This window comes from Apis florea, unplaced genomic scaffold (assembly GCF_048593485.1).
Source record: "Apis florea isolate Af1SG1 unplaced genomic scaffold, ASM4859348v1 contig_2492_pilon, whole genome shotgun sequence".
NCBI lineage: Eukaryota > Metazoa > Arthropoda > Insecta > Hymenoptera > Apidae > Apis > Apis florea.
In genome coordinates, this window is record NW_028256593.1 from 2,264,518 (window position 1) to 2,286,908 (window position 22,391).

The 22,391-nt window shown below is 36.1% G+C and overlaps 1 protein-coding gene and 1 long non-coding RNA gene across 40 annotated transcripts in view; one reads left to right on the forward strand and one right to left on the reverse strand.

Moving 5' to 3' along the window:
• Positions 1–22,391, forward strand: part of mmd (disintegrin and metalloproteinase domain-containing protein mind-meld) — a 78,910-nt gene that overhangs the window by 41,394 nt on the left and 15,125 nt on the right. For 34 of the 39 annotated variants that reach the window (XM_086906115.1, XM_086906091.1, XM_086906121.1 and 31 more), the window contains exons 3-19: positions 4,428–4,478; positions 12,054–12,202; positions 13,020–13,076; positions 13,162–13,241; positions 13,329–13,398; positions 13,567–13,713; positions 15,717–15,920; positions 16,589–16,663; positions 16,864–17,036; positions 17,118–17,287; positions 17,693–17,856; positions 18,541–18,708; positions 19,065–19,369; positions 20,409–20,522; positions 20,604–20,685; positions 20,907–21,002; positions 21,082–21,244. In XM_086906115.1, the coding sequence (XP_086762241.1) occupies positions 4,428–4,478; positions 12,054–12,202; positions 13,020–13,076; positions 13,162–13,241; positions 13,329–13,398; positions 13,567–13,713; positions 15,717–15,920; positions 16,589–16,663; positions 16,864–17,036; positions 17,118–17,287; positions 17,693–17,856; positions 18,541–18,708; positions 19,065–19,369; positions 20,409–20,522; positions 20,604–20,685; positions 20,907–21,002; positions 21,082–21,244 (2,268 nt within the window). Of the gene's footprint in view, positions 1–4,427; positions 4,479–7,011; positions 7,217–9,554; positions 9,675–12,053; positions 12,203–13,019; positions 13,077–13,161; positions 13,242–13,328; positions 13,399–13,566; positions 13,714–15,716; positions 15,921–16,588; positions 16,664–16,863; positions 17,037–17,117; positions 17,288–17,692; positions 17,857–18,540; positions 18,709–19,064; positions 19,370–20,408; positions 20,523–20,603; positions 20,686–20,906; positions 21,003–21,081; positions 21,245–22,391 lie in introns of those variants that run through there. The other 5 variants (XM_086906092.1, XM_086906085.1, XM_086906094.1 and 2 more) reach the window with 3 other exon arrangements.
• LOC147657923 (uncharacterized) lies at positions 8,177–17,168 on the reverse strand. Its single transcript, XR_015291573.1, has 3 exons — positions 17,037–17,168; positions 8,754–8,878; positions 8,177–8,650 (listed from the first exon to the last, which is right to left on the reverse strand). It is a non-coding gene; the product is annotated as an uncharacterized LOC147657923 (long non-coding RNA).

Sequence of the window (22,391 nt, forward strand, 5' to 3'; positions counted from 1 at the left end):
TCGTTATGATCGAGAACTATAAATAATTTTCTCGACCAATCATCTTCCTTCTTTCTATCTTTACTCTTAGAAGAAAAGAGCTACGTCTTGCCCTAGTTTTCTCTCTTTCTCTGTGCTCGAGTTTGTTGAAAAAAGAGCGAAAGAAATAGAAAAAGAAAATTGACGAACGTCTGAGAAGCGCGTTCTTTTCGAGCAATTTCGTCTCAAAGGGAGCGGAAACAAATATGCGTACGCATACGAGCATTATTGTTCGGGCCACTTGTTTCACGAATTCCAAGCTCAGACTGTCTGCCACGTGAAATCCCGGATCTCCGTTACCTTGTTATTCCGTTACCAGCTTCGCACTGCATCATCAATGGCTTGTATAATGGATTATACGAAACCGCAAACCGTTTAATTCCACCATAGGCGTAACATTCGCGATTATCGTGTAACACACACTGGCTGTTATCGCGTGTCCGTTGGAGAATTTTAGTCCAAAGGTTGGGAAATCTTCGTCATGCAGCTTCGTCGAGCTTCGCATTCGAGAGAGAAAGAGAGGAAGAGAAAGAGAAAAAGTCTGGGCGCGAAATCGTTAAAAGGCCCGAGGCGAAAAGAAACGAGCAGAGTTCATCGGCTGCGACGCCCACTTTTTTTTTCCCGCGGTGAGGCCAATTTTTCCTCGAGTTAATCGCCCGATGGCACGCAGTGTTTTCAGGAAACGTTCGTCAGCCACCCGATATCATTTTTTTTCCACTAAAATGCACTGCACTATTTTCGTAAAATATATTTTAAATAACGAACAGTTTTATCTTTTTTTTTTTTTTTTTTTTAATAAAATGCAATTAATTTTGATCTCATATGAAAAATATTAAGAAACGATTAAAACCGCAGAAAACTAGGAACCATTATGAAAAAGCAAAGTTTCTATGAATTTCAGAACGAGAAATTCAACTTTCGTAAATCTTTCAACATTCTCCCATTAACCCCACTACTAAGAAGGTTTACGTGGCAGATTACAGAAGTTTCTGAACCGTTTAATTTCACTGTGCGAACATTATGCCACGGTCCTGTTAGTCAACAACATAATACGTTCTAAGCATGTTTCGCTCCAACAGCCAACGAAGTTTGCCAACGTCATTAAGAAAAGCCCAGCTCGGTCAATGAAACTGATTATAGAACAATTGTAACGCGACTACTGTTCGAAATCGTAAATGGAATAGGTCAAATAATGGTCGGACATCAGTAGCGGAGCGAGATTTTCTAAGACGTGAAATGAGAAATATTCATAAGCGTTTACGTTTATACTCGTTGTCGGCGATATTTTAGACAGTGGCAAGACATCGAAGAATTCAATTTCACTAGTCTATGACTTTCCATTGTATACGAACTCGACAGAATTAAGATTTAATTTACTCGACGAGAAAGTCAATTGGATACAGCTTTAACAGAAATCATTACCTTTGCAAATTTCCGATACGAATTCGATTGATCATGCTTCCGTTTGTAACAATTATCCGGATAACCAAACGCAGTTTCCATCGTTTAATAGTTAAAATGTTGTTTCGATGAAAATCGACAAGGATATCTTGAAACTTGCAATTTCTTGCATTCCAAAAGCCAAAATATAAACATAAGCTAAATACATGAAATAATAGACTGATAGATTGACTAACTTCGGATTTATTCGACAATAATCGGACACAATCGGCTAGGGTCGACACTTAAACCGATCACGTCCGATTATTGCCGAACCGATACGAAACCACACTTCGAAAAATCCCAAGCAATACGAGAGTATTGAAATTTCCCATTCAAATTTTTCCAACATATTTCAAAGAGTTAGAACACGTTTCTACCAATATACGAACACAGTTACGAGTATCGAATACGGGTCGGTTCAGAGACATGTCATTACAATCACAAACCGCGAATATTTGTCAGGAAAAGAGAGATGCGCGCACTGAGGGGAATGTACGATAACTGAGCGATTAGTTATTAAAGAAGGGTGAAGACAGGAAACAGAAGTAATTTCAAGCGTGTCGATTACCCCCGGCAGAATTTCTCTACCCGCATACCTACCTGAAAGTCTCGCCACGGGCAAGTCCCTATAGAAATACCGTCATTGACTATCATCTATTCGAGGCCCTCTTCGCCTCGGGGTTATTTTTCGTATACTACGAGGAACTAGGCCACTGGAAACCGAGTCTTTTTATCTGCACGCCGTCCATTTTATGAATTTTATGAAACCTCGGGATGGGTACGGAGATGAAAAAGTTTCGCGGGCTTTAATGAAACTTCGGAGAAAAGTTTCGTCCCTACCTCCCCTCTCCATTCCCTATCCTGACTCGTATATCTTTCCACTGGATACAGACACGTGTATTCGCCACGATTTCTCCGCGCCTTTTGCGTTCTCTTGCGTTTTCTCGATCCACCCACCTCCATTTCCTTCCTTCTTAACCTCAACTTCGCTTCTTTCTCCATAGTCCTCTCTGGCTTTGCTCAGTTCGATCGTCAACGATGGCCTGGCAAAAGGTTAAGGAGCACAAAAATCGAGTCTTCGTGATGAAACGAGTCGAGAAATAGCCGAGATTATCAGCAGATAGGAATCTATCGTCGTAACGGTTCACGGGTTCGTTTACCGACAAGGATCCGCGCAACGTTTCGCAGACATGGCGGACTCATCGAATGTGTTAAACGCGGACTGGTGGTGAATAGTAACACGGAAAGAGAGAGAGAGAGAGAGAGAGAAAATCGACGAGGCGTGACCGTCACTGATTGCTAGGTGCAGCGGAACGTGACGGTTTATGAGAAGAGTGGGAACCAACTTGGAAAATGGCGCTCACGAAATGGTTTGCGATGCTGCGTTCAGCATCATTCCGAGATTTTGTCGAGATTTAAACCGAGATTTAGAATTGTTTTCGGATTTCGATCGATTTTAATATCCTCACCAAAAAGATATTCCATTCTTCCAATGGAATTATTCTTTTTTCCTAAATAGAATTCGAGAGTAAAAATTTCTCCCTTCTCGATTCTTGCCGTGTTTGGCAAAAAGCAAGATAGAACACGGGTGTGAAAAATCTGATAGCTCGTAAAAAAGATACACAACGAAGTGTATAAATATTGGAATATACGATCGAACAAATCCATGGCCGATAGGATGTTTACACGGCTCGATTGGAAATAGGTATTAACGTTCGATAATGCCGTAGGTATCGAAGTTTCGTTTTATATCATTCGGTTGGGTAAAAAGATTAAGAAGTTTTCCGATAAAACGGAACGATTTCGGAATGGCATCGCCGCTTTTTGCTTACGACCGATTTACCAAACTGTTGAACTCGCTGCAACCTCCTGAACTAATGGTACCGTTGTCCTTTATACCGTGCATGCTTTTCACTTGTTTTTACAGCATCGAGACTTCTTGTTCATCTAGAAAAGATCAAATATCTCGTAGATTCGAATATGCAGTTTTATTTTATAGGACGAATAAAATTTGTCATACGTTTTAGAAAAGTAAAACAACAATTTTGCTATGTAAAATTTATTAATTTACAGTTTTAAATCGCGCAGAGAGTATTGAAATAAAAATATTGAAATAGAATAAAAATATCAAAGTTATATTGTGTCATGTATGTTAAATTTTAGATGAATGATTATTTTTATTTATTTTAGATTATTGACCACTATGAATTATTGATTTGGAACTCATTTTAAATTATAGATCTCTATCTATAGATTATGTATGACATCTCATTATTTTTAGTGTCTAATAAAAGTGTCATATAATTTTGAAAGCTAGTATCGCAAATTTTATTTATATATTGATAATTTTTACCGATTCGTACATGAAATTTTCTTAGTTTAAACTCTTTTGATTAAATTGTGAAGCAATTATTAATAATAATAAAAACAATAAGAAAAATTTAAAAATGGAATCAATGTTTGTGCAAAATTAATTCAAATCAAGAGATTCAAATTATAATTTTTGGTATCTAATTATCGACAATGAATCGATTTGGCTCAAAAATAATCTAGCATATGAGAAAGCGCAAAAAAAAGTAATAAAACATTGTAAATGAGACATAAAATGAGCGTTTCTCGATAATACAAGTCTCGATAGCCTCACAATTTTTGTAGCAATGTTCACCACTGTGTTCCTTCTCCCTCATGCAATCTCGAAACTTTTGGAAAAGTTTGCTCCCTCGTGGAAAATTCTCCCGGTCCAACCCGGTCCAAAATTCCTTTGGGACACAACTTGGTTTCGTTGCAGTGCTTCCCATAGGAATTCTCCTTTCGAATTTAGAAATGTGAAACGAATGTACCAATTTCATTCTCATCCTTATTTCTATTTTGCAAACTCAAATATTTTCACGATATTTACGTACTATTTATGTACTACGTGTATTCGATAAGCTAATAAATTTTTTTTTTTTTTCCTTTTGTTACAGAAGCAGACTACACTTTAGATGATTCCTTCTGGAACGAAGAAACTTCCGTTGGTAAGTGTTTCAACTCGAATGTTGATGAATTGTTACGTTTATTGATATTTAAATTGTGATTTTTCTTTCTTTTGAATCATTCCTGCTGAGAAAAAAGCATATGAAATTATTGAACAATCTAATATTTAAATTTTTCCTCTATAATTTAAAATATTCAAAAATCAAGGCTGCAAAACTGTTGAATAAAATCGTCGATCTCGAAATTCTTCGTAAACTCATCAAGCATCGCAAATAATTTATAAATCAGTAATACAATTATATTAATGAACTGACTATAATTTTACATAATATTCTCCAACAATTTTATTATTATTATCATTCGAGATATTAATTTATCAATAGATATCGATATAAAAAAAAAAAATTACAATTTTACAAAGAATACACCTAATTTCTTTGCACCAATAATTCAACAAGTGGAAAATTTCAATCGCTTAAATTGCTGGTAATTTTAATTTAATAAGAAAATGTCACGTCGATGGTGTCGCGTTAATCTCGTGCAAGATTGTTGATAATTAGAAAGGGCTGATCGATGACGTCTTCTTCCATTCTTCCTTTGCCGCAGATTACAAAGGGGGCACGTCAAAGTTGCGAGACGATCGCGTAAATACACACAATGCAGAGGAAGTCGTAGTCAAAGTCGGTCGTTCCCTTCAAAGGGAACAAGCGCACGCCTCGCCGGCGTAGAAAATTCAACGCGTGCCCCGAATAAGGGGCGAGATATTAATCGGCGCAACGAACAGGATATTCGAATCAATGTTATCGCGGCGAGAGGAGAAACGCGTCAACGTATCCGACTCTGTCCCCGGTTAACTTTATCACGAGGCAAAGCGTTATCAGTCACGCGAATGCTCGCGTTTCATTAATCCGTAATTCTTCCACGACGGATCAATTTTATGGATTTCGAAGACAGGAAGAAGAAAGACGTTTATACAAATCGGGGGGACGTTCGAAATTCTCACGATTTTTCGTGATTCGAAACTAATTTTTTCAAGAAGTTTAATTTTTTTGATTTTCTTTTTTAGAAATTTATTTTTGGATTCCTAAAAGAAAAAAAAAAGAAGAGGGACGAAATATTCGAAATTTCGAAATTTCAAAATCCTTCGGGAAATTTTGAAATTAGAGCGAAATGTTTTCTCGATAAATTAGAATTTAGAAAAAGAGGGGGGAGGGTCTCAAGATTTTTCGTGATTCGAAACTAATTTTTTCAAGAAATTTAATTTTTTTGATTTTCTTTTTTAAGAATTTATTTTTGGATTTCAAAAAAAAGAAAGAGGAGAAGAAGAGGGCGAAATACTCGAAATTTCGAAATTTCAAAATCCTTCGGGAAATTTTGAAATTAGAGCGAAATGTTTTCTCGATGAATTAGAATTTAGAAAAAGAGGGGGGAAAGGAATGAGATATTCGAAATTTCGAAACCTGAAAATTCTTTAAAACTCAGGAAATTTCTGATTCAAATTTTTGCTTTATTTATTTAGAGATTCGAAACTCTAAATTTCGGTAAATAATAATTGGTATAAATAATTGAGTTTTTCGCTTACCTTTTGGGCATATTCCAGGGTACATTTAAGAGCAAAACTCGCGAGAATTGCTTTCGAAAGTTATTTCTCATTAATGGGAACTGCATCGAGAATGAAAGTCTGCAGTCTCGTAACGCAACATCTATATTTTTTGCGAAATAAAAACAACTCAAAAATTTTACTCTGAAATATATCCACGATACTTTACAACAGAACAAAATTTTAATCAAAATAACCATTATCAAATTACTATATATAAATCTAAATTTGAACCTAAATTTCACAAATCGAAATTTCTCAATCTCCTTAAACGAAACAATAAAAAAGGAGGAGTGGAAAAAATATTTCACGTTATATTTTCAAAAATTTCGATTTCACTTTTTGCGAAATCAGATTTCACAACGAATCTCTATAAAAAAAAAAAAAAAAAAAAAAACTCGTCCAACAGAAAGTTCGTATCGAAGAATCGGGGAACAATGAACGCACAGATTTCCTTCGAATCACAGATGAAATGTACGCAAAGGAACAGCGGGGGTAGACCGCATTGCAGCACTTCCCTTGGAAACTCGATCTGCGGTTACATCCAGTTTCTCCGGACGCGTGGAATGGTTTATTGTTAAGTCAACAGTGGTGATTGGCTGGGAACACGAAACTTAAATTGGGTTAAATTTTAGACGAGGGGACAATGCATCGAAGTATAAAATGGCCGCGACCGAGAGGTATAAATCGTCTCCCGATCGTGGAACCGTGAAAATCTCTTAAATCTCGGGAATCGAGAAGAGGAGAATCCCGTATTTCCGTTTGTATTTCCGCGCGGATTTCTTTCGTTTAACGAGGCGACGCGTTTCCTTCCGTTTCACCAGTGTTCGTGGAACGTTCCAAGTGGGAAAAAAAATATCGAGATCTGAATTACAAAGCGTGACGCGCACATCCACCACAGAGAGGGAAATTAATATTCATACTAGTGTTTAATTACACGTGTATCTGACCGAGTATAGATAGTCAGATGTTCCAGGTCGAAAAGTAAATCCACCGTGAATTTCGTCACCGGCACACAACCGGCATGTAATAACCTGTCATGTCGTTCGAATTAACCGCAATTCGTGCCTCTGAGTACAGCGCCCTCTCTGCACTAGACGCCAGGACACGACGAGGACTTTAAATTACGGCATCGAATAAATTGACGCACGGACACCGGCTCACCGGGATCTTGGAACGGTATTTATATAGTTTTCTGGGGATTGAACCTCTCTAGGGACGATTTTGCACGAATAGAGTAATAATTATTACGGTGATACTTTTAAAAAAGTAAGTAAATTGCTTTAAGTGTGGTGATAAATTTAATTTTAAAGGTATATTATATTTGGGGAATTACGAGTCCTGTTCAATGTAAAATTATTAATTCGTGAGAGAAAATTTTGTAACTTATAAGTTGGTAAGATTGATAATATTGTTAGTTGTAAATTGTTTCAATGTTTCTTTGGTCATTGATAGAAATGTAACGAAACTTAACCTAAATCACTTAACCTTTTTCACGGTACGGTATGAGGTTATCTCTCGTGAGAAGTTATTTTTCTTTAGAACTTTCGAATGTTGTGATATATCGTGTAATTAATTGAAATCGAAAGTAAAAAAAGAATAAAATCAGATTTATTTAACTTTATCGTAATATCTTTCGAAATATAAATCACGAAGCATTAAACTCTGTGTTAAAAATTTTTATTTTATTCTATTTTACTCTATTATCATAAATTATACCAAGTAGTCAATTTTCAGTTTACTTTTGCACAAATTGCATTGCTAAATCGACAATACGAAAATGTTATACACGAACTACACAAGTAACTGTTACACACGAAATTTCTAGGGAAACCGACACAATAAACGACCTGTCAACGTGACACTCGACAAACCCATGAACGTAGCCAACTTAATCGGTCGGTAATCTCAGCTGAACGGACCATTTCTGGAAATTCAATTTACGAATCCGCTCCCTTAGCTTTGTCGCGACTATCGTCCGATTCGTCAACCCCTTCGAACTTTCTGGCAACCGTTCTTTAAAAAAATAAATAAAATAGAACGAAAGTACCTTAAATACACGACTACTATATGCGACTGTGCTAGAAAACTTTTCGACCATCGATCTATTCAGAATATACGTTCATTATGTACTTATATCTCTAACTTAAACTTTCTATTTATTATTTCTTATTATTATTTTTATTTATAATTTTTTACTTCTTTCTATCTCTTATTTTGACGGTGTAATAAAATGAAAAATAAAATTTAGAATAGACAGTTTTTCAGATTTTTTTCTGAATTTTTCATAAAAATTCAAAATAAGCGTCAATTCAAATTTTTCGTCTTAGGAAATAGAACGCAGGAATTATATAATTTTAAGAATCGATAAATTTTAATAATCGCACAATTGAACCACGGTAACTTGGATATCAAAGTTAAAAAGGGGGAGGGAGGTAAAATCCTCGAGTTATAGAGGTTCCGTCTTGTCGAAGTAAGTTCGAGTAAGAGGGGTTTAACGAACGAAACTTAGACTGAGTAGAGAGACTGGGTATAAGGACTTAGGTATTTTTGTAGAACTATGTTTGACAGTTTGCCCTCTCAAAATATACGTATGGTTCCTTCGATTTCCTCCTGAAAACCGCAGTAAATAGAGATCAAAAATTGTGCGGAGGATTCACGTTCGTAAATACTGGTTCTAGGAAAAAATACAACACCTATCTCGTCTTTAACCCACCTTTAATCGAACTTTACAGTGGAAAGCTATACATAACCTCTCGTTTACAACGAGATTTTATACGTGCACAGTTCTCATCCGGATTTCATTTTTGATTTGTTGCAATAGATAAATTTTTTTTTTAACTAAAACATACAAATTATTGATGAATAATTATAAAAATTTTAATATAAAACTAGTAGTGAATGTTGCGATATAAAAATGTTGGATGCATGGTTGATATCGTTGAAACGTTCAAGAGAAAGACATTGATGTACAATTACTTTTTTAATCTTTTCTTAATCTTATCTTAATCTCAGTGTAATTTTTAATAGTGCAAATTCTAATTTTTTCCAATTTATAATATATTTCTATTTTTTCGTATCGAAGTTGTATAAAATTTAGAGTACAGATACATTTGAGATTTTCACTATCTGGAATTATTTGTCATTATTGAAAATTGAGAATAATTTCTCGATAATTTCACTCTCAAATGTATTTTTATTCTAAAGAACATTGCATTCCATATATACTTACTTTGTTATTGTAAATATCTAGCATATTTTTTTATGTGTTATTATTTAAACAAATTTATAATAACTTCCAACATTTTAATATCAAGAATAATATTTTTATATCTCGACCAAAATCTGCTTGTCAATTTACAATTTTAAATGTAATCTCCACATTTACGTCAATATTATCCATTACCAGTGTTCCCAATTTACGGTATGTATTCGAAACGGAAAATAACCAGGGTGGGTGGTTCCGCATCCATATTCATATAATAAGTTTAATTGAATTTTATCAGAGACAATGGGGCTTTTCCTGGGGCTGCATTTGCAAGGAACATTACGCGGCTTTACGGGTCAACCAGTCAAGATTAGCATAACTGTTATCGCCACAGTTATCTCCTCTTCTCGGACGGCGTTCATTCAGGTCGTAAGTTTCGTTTAAACGCGACGTATTTTCACAACGCTTACATTCTATGTCACGTGTATCATACGTGTAATTCGTAAATATCGATTTATCGCACTAATTCTAACGATCCAATGGTTCGAACCCAGTCATCTTATCTAATTTAACTTAATTTAATTTAGTTTGATATTTGCTAATTAAAACGTGTGTATTTGAACCTGTTGAATAACGAGAATTAAAATAATTTTTTAATGTTCGAGTCATTTTTGACTCGAGATATTACTTCAAAGATGAATTAACGAATCTTTATTTCTGGCAGAATAGACGCGATGAAAATATTCAAATGTACGCGAGATCGTAAAATTGATCGAACCGTTAAGATTCACACTCGATATACGTAAGATGAAATATTTTAAGACTATTCAAAATTAGACTTTCGGATATTATTATTATGGATATATATTTAAAATTATAAATTAAAATGTTAATTGATATAATAGCTCAAAGAATAGTTGTCTTCTGAATATATAAATTTTAAACGTCTAATCGATTTTACGATTTCACTATATCGCTTCCATCGACTATGAACTTCACAAATCAATCAGTGTCAGTTACATCAGTCTCATTTTAAAAATGAGATGAAGTAGTTACTTAATTCGCATGTCAATTAAATTTAAAATATTAGAGATTTTTGAATCACGTATCAAATCAATTTTAGAAAATGAAACTTTCACTGATTGACTTCTGAACCTTTCTATATCGCTTCCACCTGTAGCATGAATGATATACATGCTTACTTGTAAAGCCTCAATCGAAGCGTCTAATTCGCACGTTATACAAATATATATATATACATATATATATATATATATTACACATTAAACAATAAAACATCCGTTTTGCAAACTCGACATTCCGGCACTTTAAATAAAAAAATATTTCCCTTTTCGATATTTTTGAATTTTTCCACGAAATGATGGTCAAGGACCCGCACATTGAAAACAAGCCAATCGTGCATACGAATATCACAACGAATCGAAACAAATAATGATTTTCTTATACGCATCGATCGTAAACAAACATTTGCAGGATTCCAAGTTCCGCCATTTTTATACACACGCCACCTGCCATACACTACGTATACCAAAATATCTCGCGATTGAGAACAAATCGAAAGAAGGATCGCTCTCTACCCAATCCATCGTACGAACAGTGACTGGGAAAAGGTGTAGACGATCGCCGAATAATTCTAATGGTTCGAATGAAAAAAAAAAAAAATCCAATGGGTGCAATCGAGTTCCCCTCGATTCGAGTGGCATGGTAATTAGTTGCTCTGTCGGTAATCGCGCGACAGCGCGCGTAATAATTCATTAGAACGACGTCTACGTGTTCAAAAGGGTGGGGGGAGGGGAGTGGGGAGGGGGGAAGCGTGACAAGTAATTATCCATACACTTCATTTTGAATGGGTCGGGTTAAATCGGGCAAAGCCCCGGACAGTCGATAAGAGGGTAAACTAGATACTACATGCTTCGAGGAGGCCCTCCACTGATTATCTCGACTCATTCGTATAGCACTGCCGCGCAACAGTTTACGACACGGTGAAAAGAGAGAACGAAGGAGAACACGCTCGGTTTAATCAGACACCGCTAATTACGCCCGGTTCTCGATTTCGACGAGGGTTAACTCGCGATGGAATCTCGCTTATTCACTTCGTGCAAAGACAGGCATGTTGCATGTTAAACGATTTTCAAAGAGAGGATTTTTTTTTTTAAAGATCGAGAGACGACTCGCGTTTGTTGGATTTTTCGCGTAGGGGGCTTGTGAATAACTGGGTCAAGTCGTAAGGATTTTTTGGAAAAAAATTAAGTAGCGTAGGAGATGAAAGTATTTTTATAATTATATAGAATCGGAAAGAATGAATAATCGAAAGGTTTTATTTTACGAAGTGAAAAATTCTTTGATAATTCTTTGTAGAAAAAAACTCCGATCACCGATTTCAATGATTTTTAAATATTATGAAAAATAAGATTATCCTATATCGATATATTATTATTTTATTTAAAAAAAAAAGATTTCTTTTACGTAAAATTTCGTTCATACGTATATAATTACTTTTCGTTAATTGTCCTTTATTAATGTATATAAAAATCATCGAAATCAATGAAGTATATCCTTTTTTATGTAATTATTTATTTATTTCTTTTTCGAAAAATATATAGGGTTCAATTTATATAAATGATTTCAAAACACCATATCGCTTTCATCGTTTTTATCATCTTAATTTTTTTCTTACGAAAACACAGACGAAACACAGACGAGAACAATGAGTCAAGACGGAGATAAAATTAAAAAAGAGTTGAACTGGGATGTTCGATTGAAACTGGAGATGATAATTGATTCCAGGTGAGGCCGAACGACTACTACAAGAGTATCGACAAAACCAAGAGCTAGTACAAAATATCGGGGCCCATTACTATCAGATCATCTATCCAGTACAGTTACGGCATCACGAGAAAATGGGGATATCCACAAGAGAAGTGAGCGTATCCAAGGTAATTAAACTTTTCCTCCGAACGATATCGAACGAACGAAAGTCTATTCGAAATTTTTCTTTCATCGAAAATTGATATATTTTATGATGTCGAAACTTTGTCACTTTCTCACGATCGAAAGCCTATCTAATTTTTTTTTTTTATCGAGAATCTATAAACTTTACAGCATCGAAACTTTTTGACGATTCGAAGGTTTTGCTATGAACTTTGTTACCTTTTTTGACAATCGAAAGCCTATCGAATTTTCTTTACAGAATCGATATATCGATCGATATATTTCGTAATAGAGAAACTTTAGAACGATTGAAAGCTTATCGAATTTTTTTTATCGAGAATCGATAAAATTTATAACATTGAAATTTTGTCATTTTTTGACAAGGCTTATCGAATATTCTTTATAGAATCGATATTGATCGATATATTTTTTAATAGCGAAATTTTATAACCATTGAAAGCCTATCGAGTTTTCTTTTATCGAGAATCGATAAAATTTATAATATTGAAATTTTATCATCTTTTGACAAGGATTATCGAGCATTCTTTTATAGAATCGATATTGATCGATATATTTTTATAACGAAATTTTGTAGCGATTAAAAACCATCGAATTTTTTTTTATAGATATTCTATAAACATAGATTGATATATTTTATTTGAAACTTTTATAGAAGGCCTATCGAATTCTTTTATAGAATCGATATTGATCGATAGTCTCTTTTCGACGAAGACTTTTGTCGAAACTTTTTTACAATATTCAAGAATCGATATCGATCGATACATTTTATTATAACATCTTTGAAACTTTGTCACTTTTCAGTTTCCTCAAAGAGGATACGGAGAGGGTGGATATCAGAATGTTAAAGGCAGAATGAGAGTAAGTGTACGGAAGTTCGTAAGGAAGCGATTAACAAGACAAGTTTTCGATACGTTTAACGAGACAAGTTTTCTTTGATTTTCAGACGGGGAGACATTTTCATCGGACGTCCCTCTTGATCAAGGCCTTTAATCATAAATTTCGCCTAGATTTAGAATTAAATACGTAAGTGTGTATACACGGCAGTGTTCCAATCGAATTTCACCGATTAAACGAAACGATAAATAGTACAAAGAGTTGCGTGTGTTGCAGGCAACTTTTAGCTCCGAATCTTGTGCAAAAAGACTTTTTAACCGTCGGTGCGGAACAAACTTCTAAACAGGTAATATAGACTTTTCTGTTTCCTTAAATTTACTACATTACAGTGGAATATAAATTGAATAATACATATCGTGTGTATGGGTGTGTATCTTTTCTTTGGAAATTTTTCCATTGTATCAATTGGATAAACAAAAAGAACTGATTGAATTTCTCGATTGAATGGTTACAGGAGATAGAGCACTGTTACTATCACGGTACCGTGAGGGATTATCCAGGAGCTAGCGCTGCTTTTCACACGTGTAACGGTGTCAGCGGTGTCATTCATTTAGGCAACGAGACATTTGTCATTCATCCATTTTACGGCGGCGATTTGTCGGTCAGTTTAATTATTCGAAGATTATCCGACTATCTATCGATACTATGTAACCGCATTCTTTGAATAATCCCGTAATTTTTCCTCGAAAAATAATATAAAAACTAATCTCAAAACGTTTCATCCATTGAAACTAATCGCTATTTTATCGGTCGAAATGAAATAACCATTAAACCAATCGTTCGATGAAACGATACTAAAAAAAAAAAAAAAACGATTTAAAAATCAAAAAGTAATATCCTAACCTCAAAACCGGTTTCATCCATGAGTTGAGCATTAACCCTAAGTTCAAACTAGTTAAAAAATTTCGAATAAAGTTACTTTTAAGCTACTTTAAACAAAATTACTTATTAAAATGCTTGAATAACATTTACTCGTAGCCGTTATAGTTGACCCACTCTTCGCATAAGCTCGACCAGTTATCTGCGATTATTCGATGCTTCGAGTGATAAATTATTCGAGCAATTTATCGAAGTAATTTTACTCTTAACTTCAACCGTTAAAATTTTCCCCATCTCTGAAATTCTAACTCGATGATAAAATGATAAATTAAAATTTCAAAAATTAAAATTAAAAAAAAAAATGAACTCGAAGGAATAATGTAACGGGTTGTCCAAGTTTGCTTCATAGAGGGATGTGGACAGAGAGATGTTTGACTGGATCCAGCCGGTATTTCAGGGACGGCAAACATGGCCGGCCATTCGATCCAGTTTCGTTAGCGGGGCAGACGAAGCGAGAGAGGATCGAGTTAAGCCGCTATCAACCCGGCTCGAGTCGTAAACGGGTAATCGGTTGGCCCCTCTAAATTCCGTCTCTGCGTTGTTTCGCGCACATGTTTCTACGTTTATCTAATGCCGATCCGAGGAAAATGGATTCGATAGTTTTGTGTCGAAATCGATCAGCCACGAGCTAATTTCCAACAGTTTTCCGTTAAGTTTCTGCTTCGAATTTCGCTGAACGACGAGAAATAGATAGGCGTTAACAATGCCAGCCAAGGACTGATGGTTAAATAGATCGTGATCGTTCTCTTTTCGTGCGTAGTTAAATTGTTTTATTTGCGAGGAATTTAATTCGTTTGTGACTCGTATCCGATTGAGACAGGTTATGTTAAATCGAAGTTTAATTAGTTATTTATGGAGCAAGATACAATGAGACGTGCTTATAATTTGATAATTATATCTGGATATTAAAAAAAGTTATATCATGATTAGATAAAATAATGATTAAATTTGTTATTAGTGAAAAAATTATACACAAGATTTTAAAAATCTTTAAGTGTTATATCGTTTATATCAAGAATTTTGATCGTTGCACAAACAATAGAGAATCGAGACAGTTTATCCTGTAAATTAAAAATTTCGACGTAAAAAAAAAGAATAGCTATCCGAAAAAAATGAATTGCTTCGTTTATAGGAAAATTTTGCAAGGTAGAGAATGAAACGACAGGGATAACCTATATATGCTTGTCCGACACGAGTTAAGTGAGGGGGATCTTATATGCACGAGTTGTGCCTTCATTATTATTCATGAAGGGATCTCGAAGTAACAACGTGGCGAAAAAAAAAGCAAAAATACAATTTCTCGTCGTGCGCATCTCGCGAGAAAATCAGGATGCGCGAATATCACCTTCTAAAAAATTCAATTGTCGGGTGAATTTCGTGAACTCTCTGTGTCTCTCTCTCTTTCTCTCTCTCTGCTTTTACGCGGTTGCCTCCATCGATGAATAATATTCGAAAGTAAAGCGAATCGAGAAAGAGGATCCAGTCGGATGGACGGATTCGGGACGCGGCAAGGTTCGGTGGATTCTTTCAAATGGCGCTACGTAACAATTAACCGAGAAAAAGTTGGACGAAGCCGATAGTAGGTCATGATCCTCGCGCAGATGCGGGAACAAAAAGCCCGCGGCCCTACTGGTTATAAGCCATAATCGAATAGAGGAACGGGCGTTAAAAGGCGGGCGGCGGGCTGCTCGGAGAATGTTAACTATATGCAGACCTCTCTTTTAGCAGAAACATCCTCACGTTATATTTGAAGCTCGAACAAAGGCTAACAAAGGCTGCGCTAACTCGGGAAATCTTGAGTGGCGTGTAAAGAACCGCCGGCAGAAGCATGTTCTGGGGCTATCGGAGACCACTTCCGATCGATATAAGAGAGACGTCCGTGAAACAACCAAATACATCGAAACTGCCATCATTATCGATAAGGCTATGGTATTGAAACTTTATATTACTTCTTCTTTGTGTTTTACGTCTTAAGAATCGTGCGCGATCGTCACGTGATTGAGAAACTAAAGCTTCGGGACTGATCGGAGAAATTCGGTCATGATCGGGCGGGATCCCGAATCTATTGGATTTCAATTGACTCGGCAATGATCGGGCATGATCGGCTAAAGAAAATTTAACGATTCGAACCGATTTATATTGGAGCTTTCGAGACGAGTATCACGATCCCATCCGAATTTTTCCGATTTATCCCGAGTAAGTAATTTTGAAATATCAAACACTTGTACTATTTCCACTATTTATAGTATTTTATTCGGTCGCATTCGATAGTTATTGGCCGGCAAAGCACACGAAACGTGTCTTCAAAAGCAATGAGAATTAAGAGAGTGCCAATTACGGTTGCAATCATTAAAGGAAAGCATGCCGACGTCATTGAACCAAGTTTCGAAGAATTGGCTCTAAATTCACTTCATCCTTCCCGACATGCTCGGGTAATTCAACGATAATAGTTATCGAATGTCGGAAACGTAAAACGAATCGATACTATTGACTTTAACGATATCAATTGTCGTAAATAAAAACGTAAAATCGATCGTTAAACATTTTACTATCCTTTACAGGCCTCACAAAAATATTCTCTTTTCCTGATTTTTTAGTTCGAGAAGAGGAACGGTAGCACCAGAGCGGAGGTTGTTCACGATGCCATCCAAGTCGCTAATATCGCGGATATGGTGAGTGTAATAGGTTAGAAAATCAAGATGAAACGAAAATTACCTTTTATAATTTTCAACGTATATTTTTCCGATACCCCAACGAAAAATTTAGGAAATAGTAAAAGAGTTTCGATTTTTTTCGTTCAATCTTTACCTTTATAACAATATAATAATCGCGAATAAAGGATTTTAATTAATTTCAATTTTCTTTTTCACAGTATTTCCGCACGTTAAATACTAGAGTCTCCGTCATATACATCGAAACCTGGCAAGGCATAAACCAGGCGGAAATCGCGACGGGCATGGATATCGATCTCGCTTTGCTCAATTTAAACGATTACATGATGCGAACGATGTTCCGTGTTCCTCGTGATACCACTCAATTACTCACGTAAGTATTCATCGTGTGAATGAATTTCATTTAATCCATTCTGAGATCGACTCGAGATTGAAATTCGAATCACATACACAGGGGTGAAACGTTCGCCGGTGGAGAATCAGGTGTTGCCATACCTTCGACTATCTGCAAACAAAAATCCGTAGGAATCAGCGTCGATTTGAATACATACGAACCTCATCTTTTAGCCGGTACTATGGCTCACATGATCGGTCACAATATAGGAATGAGCCATGACGATGGAAGTTAGTTTCTACTCATACAAATATACTTTTTTTAATAAACGTTCTGACGAATAAGTCTGAAATTAGGTAGTATTTGAATTCAATAGAATATATAAAGAGCCTAGAAAACATTCTATTTGTAATCACTCTTATATATAAATGTTTAGACATTTATGCAAAATTTGAATATACAAAATTTTACAAAATGTACATGATATGCATTAACACACAAAATGTCACAATATTTAAATGAATCTTTATTTAAATTCCTTTAAAAATTTGATTTCGCACAAACAATTTATTCATAAGAGTTTATCTGATTCTTTCCATTTGTCAGAACGTTTGTTAGTTAATCGTGAATGAAAAATTTATCCATTGGAATCATAATTTAAAACACGTTTTTCATTAAAATGTAATTTTCTCTAGGGAGCGAGTGTATCTGCCGCGAATGGCACGGATGCATCATGGCTCAGTCGATCGTTGGACTGGAGAACGTTCAGCCGTACACGTTTTCCGAATGTAGTAAAACAGATTACATAGAGGTGTTAAGAAGCGGAAACGGCTTTTGTCTTTTAAATAAACCAAACGAGGTAAAAGGATTGAACGAATAAAGCTACGGTTTGAAACGAAACGAGCCCAATCGAGCCCAATTTTACGAGCGCACGATAACAAATCACGAGGGTGCTTGAAACTTTCAATAAGTATTTCCTATCGATTTCTAATGGTCTTAAACGTAAAGTTTTCTTATCTTCGACTCGTTTCATCTCAAGCCAGCTTTTAAATGTATTCTATGACGAGAACTGTTGGAATTATTTCGAATCTCTGTACACGGTGACAATACATTTTGAAGAACAGTTTTTGATTGCAAAGATCAAAACAAACATAAAAATTGTTAAGGCCTCTTTATTGGATTACAAGCAATTGAAGTTCGTATTAGATGAAACGAGGATAGAGCTTGTAAGCTTCAATTACTCACCGACATTTTTACATAAAAATTATTAATATAATTGAGATTTCACAAATCTCATCAATAAGAGCCTCTAAGTTTTTTTTTTCACGCGATAATACTTCTATGATACTGATCACACATATAGGAAACCTTAAACCGTTTTCACATCACTCAATTCTTATAATCTTTCACTTTATTATTCCATTTCTTTTTATAACTTATATTTTTCATGCCAATGGATCAGCATGACCAGCATAATTGTAATTAAAAGCCCATTTAGAGGATACTGTTAAAGGAAATTCTTTCAAAGAATCTCATTTTTCAGGTCGAAGTGAGGAGATCATGCGGAAACAGGGTAATCGACGAGGGAGAGCAATGTGATTGCGGATCGATCGAGGAGTGTCACGAGTACGATCCTTGCTGCGATCCGATCACCTGCAGGCTCACCTCCGAAGCGCAATGCGCGACCGGCCCTTGCTGCAGCGATTGCAAGGTAAAATATTTCTCCTGCATTCCACTTCCTCCCTCTCTCCACTCCTCTCCCCTCCTCACTGACTCTACAATTCTCCAATTTCTATCGCGGACCAACATCTTGGATACGTTCCACGTCAAACATTCCGCCTCCATCCTCCCCCCTCTTTGCCTAAAGATGTACGTGCCCGATAGCCACGAGTACAATAAACGCGTCGATAAATGGAAGCGGACAGAAGGTGTGTAGAGGGCCGAGGAGGGTAAATAGATAGGGAGATGAGGATCTCTTTCTCTCTTCTCTACACCACACGGGATCACTGCTTTGGACTGCTTTGAACCTCGGCTCAGATCTAATCTCGAGCGATTTTGAAAATGCAGCTGCTCGCGCGTGGCGTCGTGTGCCGGGAATCGACCAACGAATGCGATCTTCCGGAAGTGTGCACCGGGGAGACCGGCCAATGCCCGACGGACGTCTACAAGAAGAACGGGAATCCTTGCTCCAACAACGATGGATATTGTTATAACGGTGTCTGCCCAGCGTTGAATCTTCAGTGCGAGCAGATATGGGGATACGGTGGCGTTGCCGCGGACCAACAGTGCTTCGAGCAATTCAATTCCAAAGGATCGTTGAGCGGACACTGTGGCACTGACTCGTCCGGTCATTACATCAAATGCGAGCTAGAGTAAGGATAAATTTATATTGTATTTCTCAATTTGATCCTTAATGTATCGTGGATGAATTAAGTTCTCATATTCTGGTTCTTTTTTTCATGGTTGCAAGAGACTGATTCACGTTTTCCGATCCCGAGAGTTAACTTGGTGAACAAAACGTTGGAATGTAAGGAATGGAAGGGATAGATTCACTCTTAGTGATCCTGATGCTTGGAAATTGGAAACATTCGTATTTCCCCCTGAAAATTGTTAAACAAAAGAGAGTGGAACGCAAGCACATTGCGAGGAAAATTCGTATCTTTCTTATTTGGTTGGCAAGATCGAAAGATGTAGATTCTGCCTCCAAAAATTGCTAAAAGACGATGGAACGTAAGCACCTTGTGAGGGAGATTTACGATTTCCAACGCTTGGAAATCGAAAGATTCACGTTTTCTGTCCCCAAAAGTTGGCAAACAAAGAACGCGAATCGATTCGCGTCTTCCGCAACGCTTGGAAATCAAAAGACGTAGATTCTTTCGTCCCCAACGATTGAGAAATAAAAAACCTAAATTCTTTCATCCCCAATGCTTGGAAATCAAAAGACGTAGATTCTTTCGTCTTCTGTCTCCAACGGTTGAGAACAAAAAATTTCGCATCCTTTGTCCGGAAATCGAAATATATAGATCCACGTCTTTCGTCTCCAACGTTTGGAAATTGAAACACGAAGATTCACGTCTTTTATCCCCAACGGTTGAAAATCAAAAGAGGTGGATTCAAGTTTCTTGTCCCCAACGCTTGGAAATCAAAAAACGTAGATTCATATCTTCCCATTTTTTGGAAATCGAAAAACGTCGATTCCCAGCTTTCATTCACGATACGTTAATTTTCAATAATTTTCATAAAACCAAACTTTTCAACAACGAACCTAAAAACAGAATTATCTTATTTTTAGTTTTCGTTCTATCTTCGTTCGAAGAATCATTCCTTAAAATTTTAGAATTAATAAATCGAGGATACACGTGATGCAACATAAAAATTAATCCTAAGAAAATATATAATTTGTATTTCTAGGAACGTTCGTTGCGGATCGTTACAGTGTCAACAAGGTAGAAAACTGCCAACGGTAGCTGGAATAGATCACTCTAGAACAATAATCTCGATAAAAGGCGAGGAATACGAATGCAAGTGAGCACGTTTCGCTTATTATATATTTTTTTTTTCCTTATCTTTCGAACATTCTAAATAACATTTAACATTTTCATAAAGATCCACGACTGGAAAGGTGGAAGGATCCGAAATGCCAGGCATGGGATTGGTTCGCGATGGAACATCGTGCGGAGACAACTTGGTAAAGTCGAACTTCCTATTAAACTTAAACTTGTTAATACTTGTATTCTATATGGATAATCATCCTTGTCATTAATCGGATTATGCAAAATCAGGGAATAGAATGGCGCGAAAGGAAACAAAACTGTTTGCTTTCGATCTAGACTCTTAACTATGTCAAAACGAGAACGAGTAGGATGGAAGAAAGCTTGTATTGCACGTGACACGGCTTAATTGTTTCAGATTTGCGTGAACCAAACGTGCATAAGCCTTTATCCGCTGATGGGCAACGAACGGTGTCCTAGCAATCACAACAATCACGAGTGCTCGGGAAATGGGGTAAGCAGACTTTAGAATTAAACCTTGTAAAAAGCGAAAATGAATTTCAAATGAAACAAATGTATTTGTTCTCGCAAAGGTGTGCACAAATTTGAACAATTGCTATTGCAACCTTGGATGGAGTGGACCAGATTGCTCCATAGAGCAGGATATCCCGACTCGTCCGCCGATAACATCTAGCACCGAAGCGGCCGGTAAAAATGGTACAGATACTAAATTAGTGAAAAAAGAGACCCCCTACGGTAAGTTGCGAAGTTATGTAAATAATCGTTAGAGATCGATCGATTCTTTTTTAAAGAAATTTACACGGGATTGAGAAATTGAAGCGAGATTTTTAAACTGGAATTTTAGCTTCAATTTCTTATTACTCGTATCTCTAGTTTATAATCTATTTATAGGAAGGGATAAAGAAACATCGTAGAATAAGAATAAACGAATAAGCAAGTGATTACTGGATACGGTAAATATTTAAGATCGACAAACTTTTTTCTTCTTGTTCAAAAAAGAAGAGGACGATAGATTAGAATTGTTCGAGAAGATGTCTCCAAAAATTCTACCGTGTCCAATGATCCAAGAAATAAAAAAAGAGAGATTTTTCGCATTTTTCGAACGTCTGGATGTGCGTTTAATTCACGATAAGACGAAGACTCGTCCCTTATCCCGCCATTGATTATTTGGGGCCATACCATCAGCTGTGCACATAAAAATTCGAAACACGTATACATGTATATGCGTACATATACAGAATACGGGGTTAGATAAGCTTACTCGATTACACTTATCCACTTTTGATTGTCCACTGAAACTCCTCTCTCTCTCTCTCGAGGAAGAGAGAGGGGGAAGTACGATCGTTGCACGTTGCAGGTAAAATTTGCTCAGCCAACGATTTTAACCACGTCTCTCACATGATGATTTTTAGCAAGACCCCTTATCAAGGCCGCGATGAGCCTTCATCGGATACTCTTCGAGACTACTTTTCCTTCAGTGAAATGGATTACGAATTGTTCACACTCCAATTGAATCGAATTCAAGGAAAATTGTGTATTGTTACACACGATAGATATTGTAATCCAGCTCACTTACGATGCATAATTTTTCTTTGACTAAGTTTGTGCAGATCGGTATTGTTGGAATTATTGTTGTGAATTTGTAATAGAAAATCGATTATTTTGTCTGTTGTCCTAAAAAACGTAGAGAAGACCAATGAAAAGTTAGATATTGAAAGGAAAAAAAAATATTAAACGTTTTGTTTTGTGAAAGTCCGAGCTATGATTTTATAATTGCTATAATTTATGGAAATTAAGATAAAGACGATTAGCATGTAAAACGTGTAAGAATTAACGAAACGTTTAGCAATTATTGAGACTACTTTGATGTGAAATTAAAAAT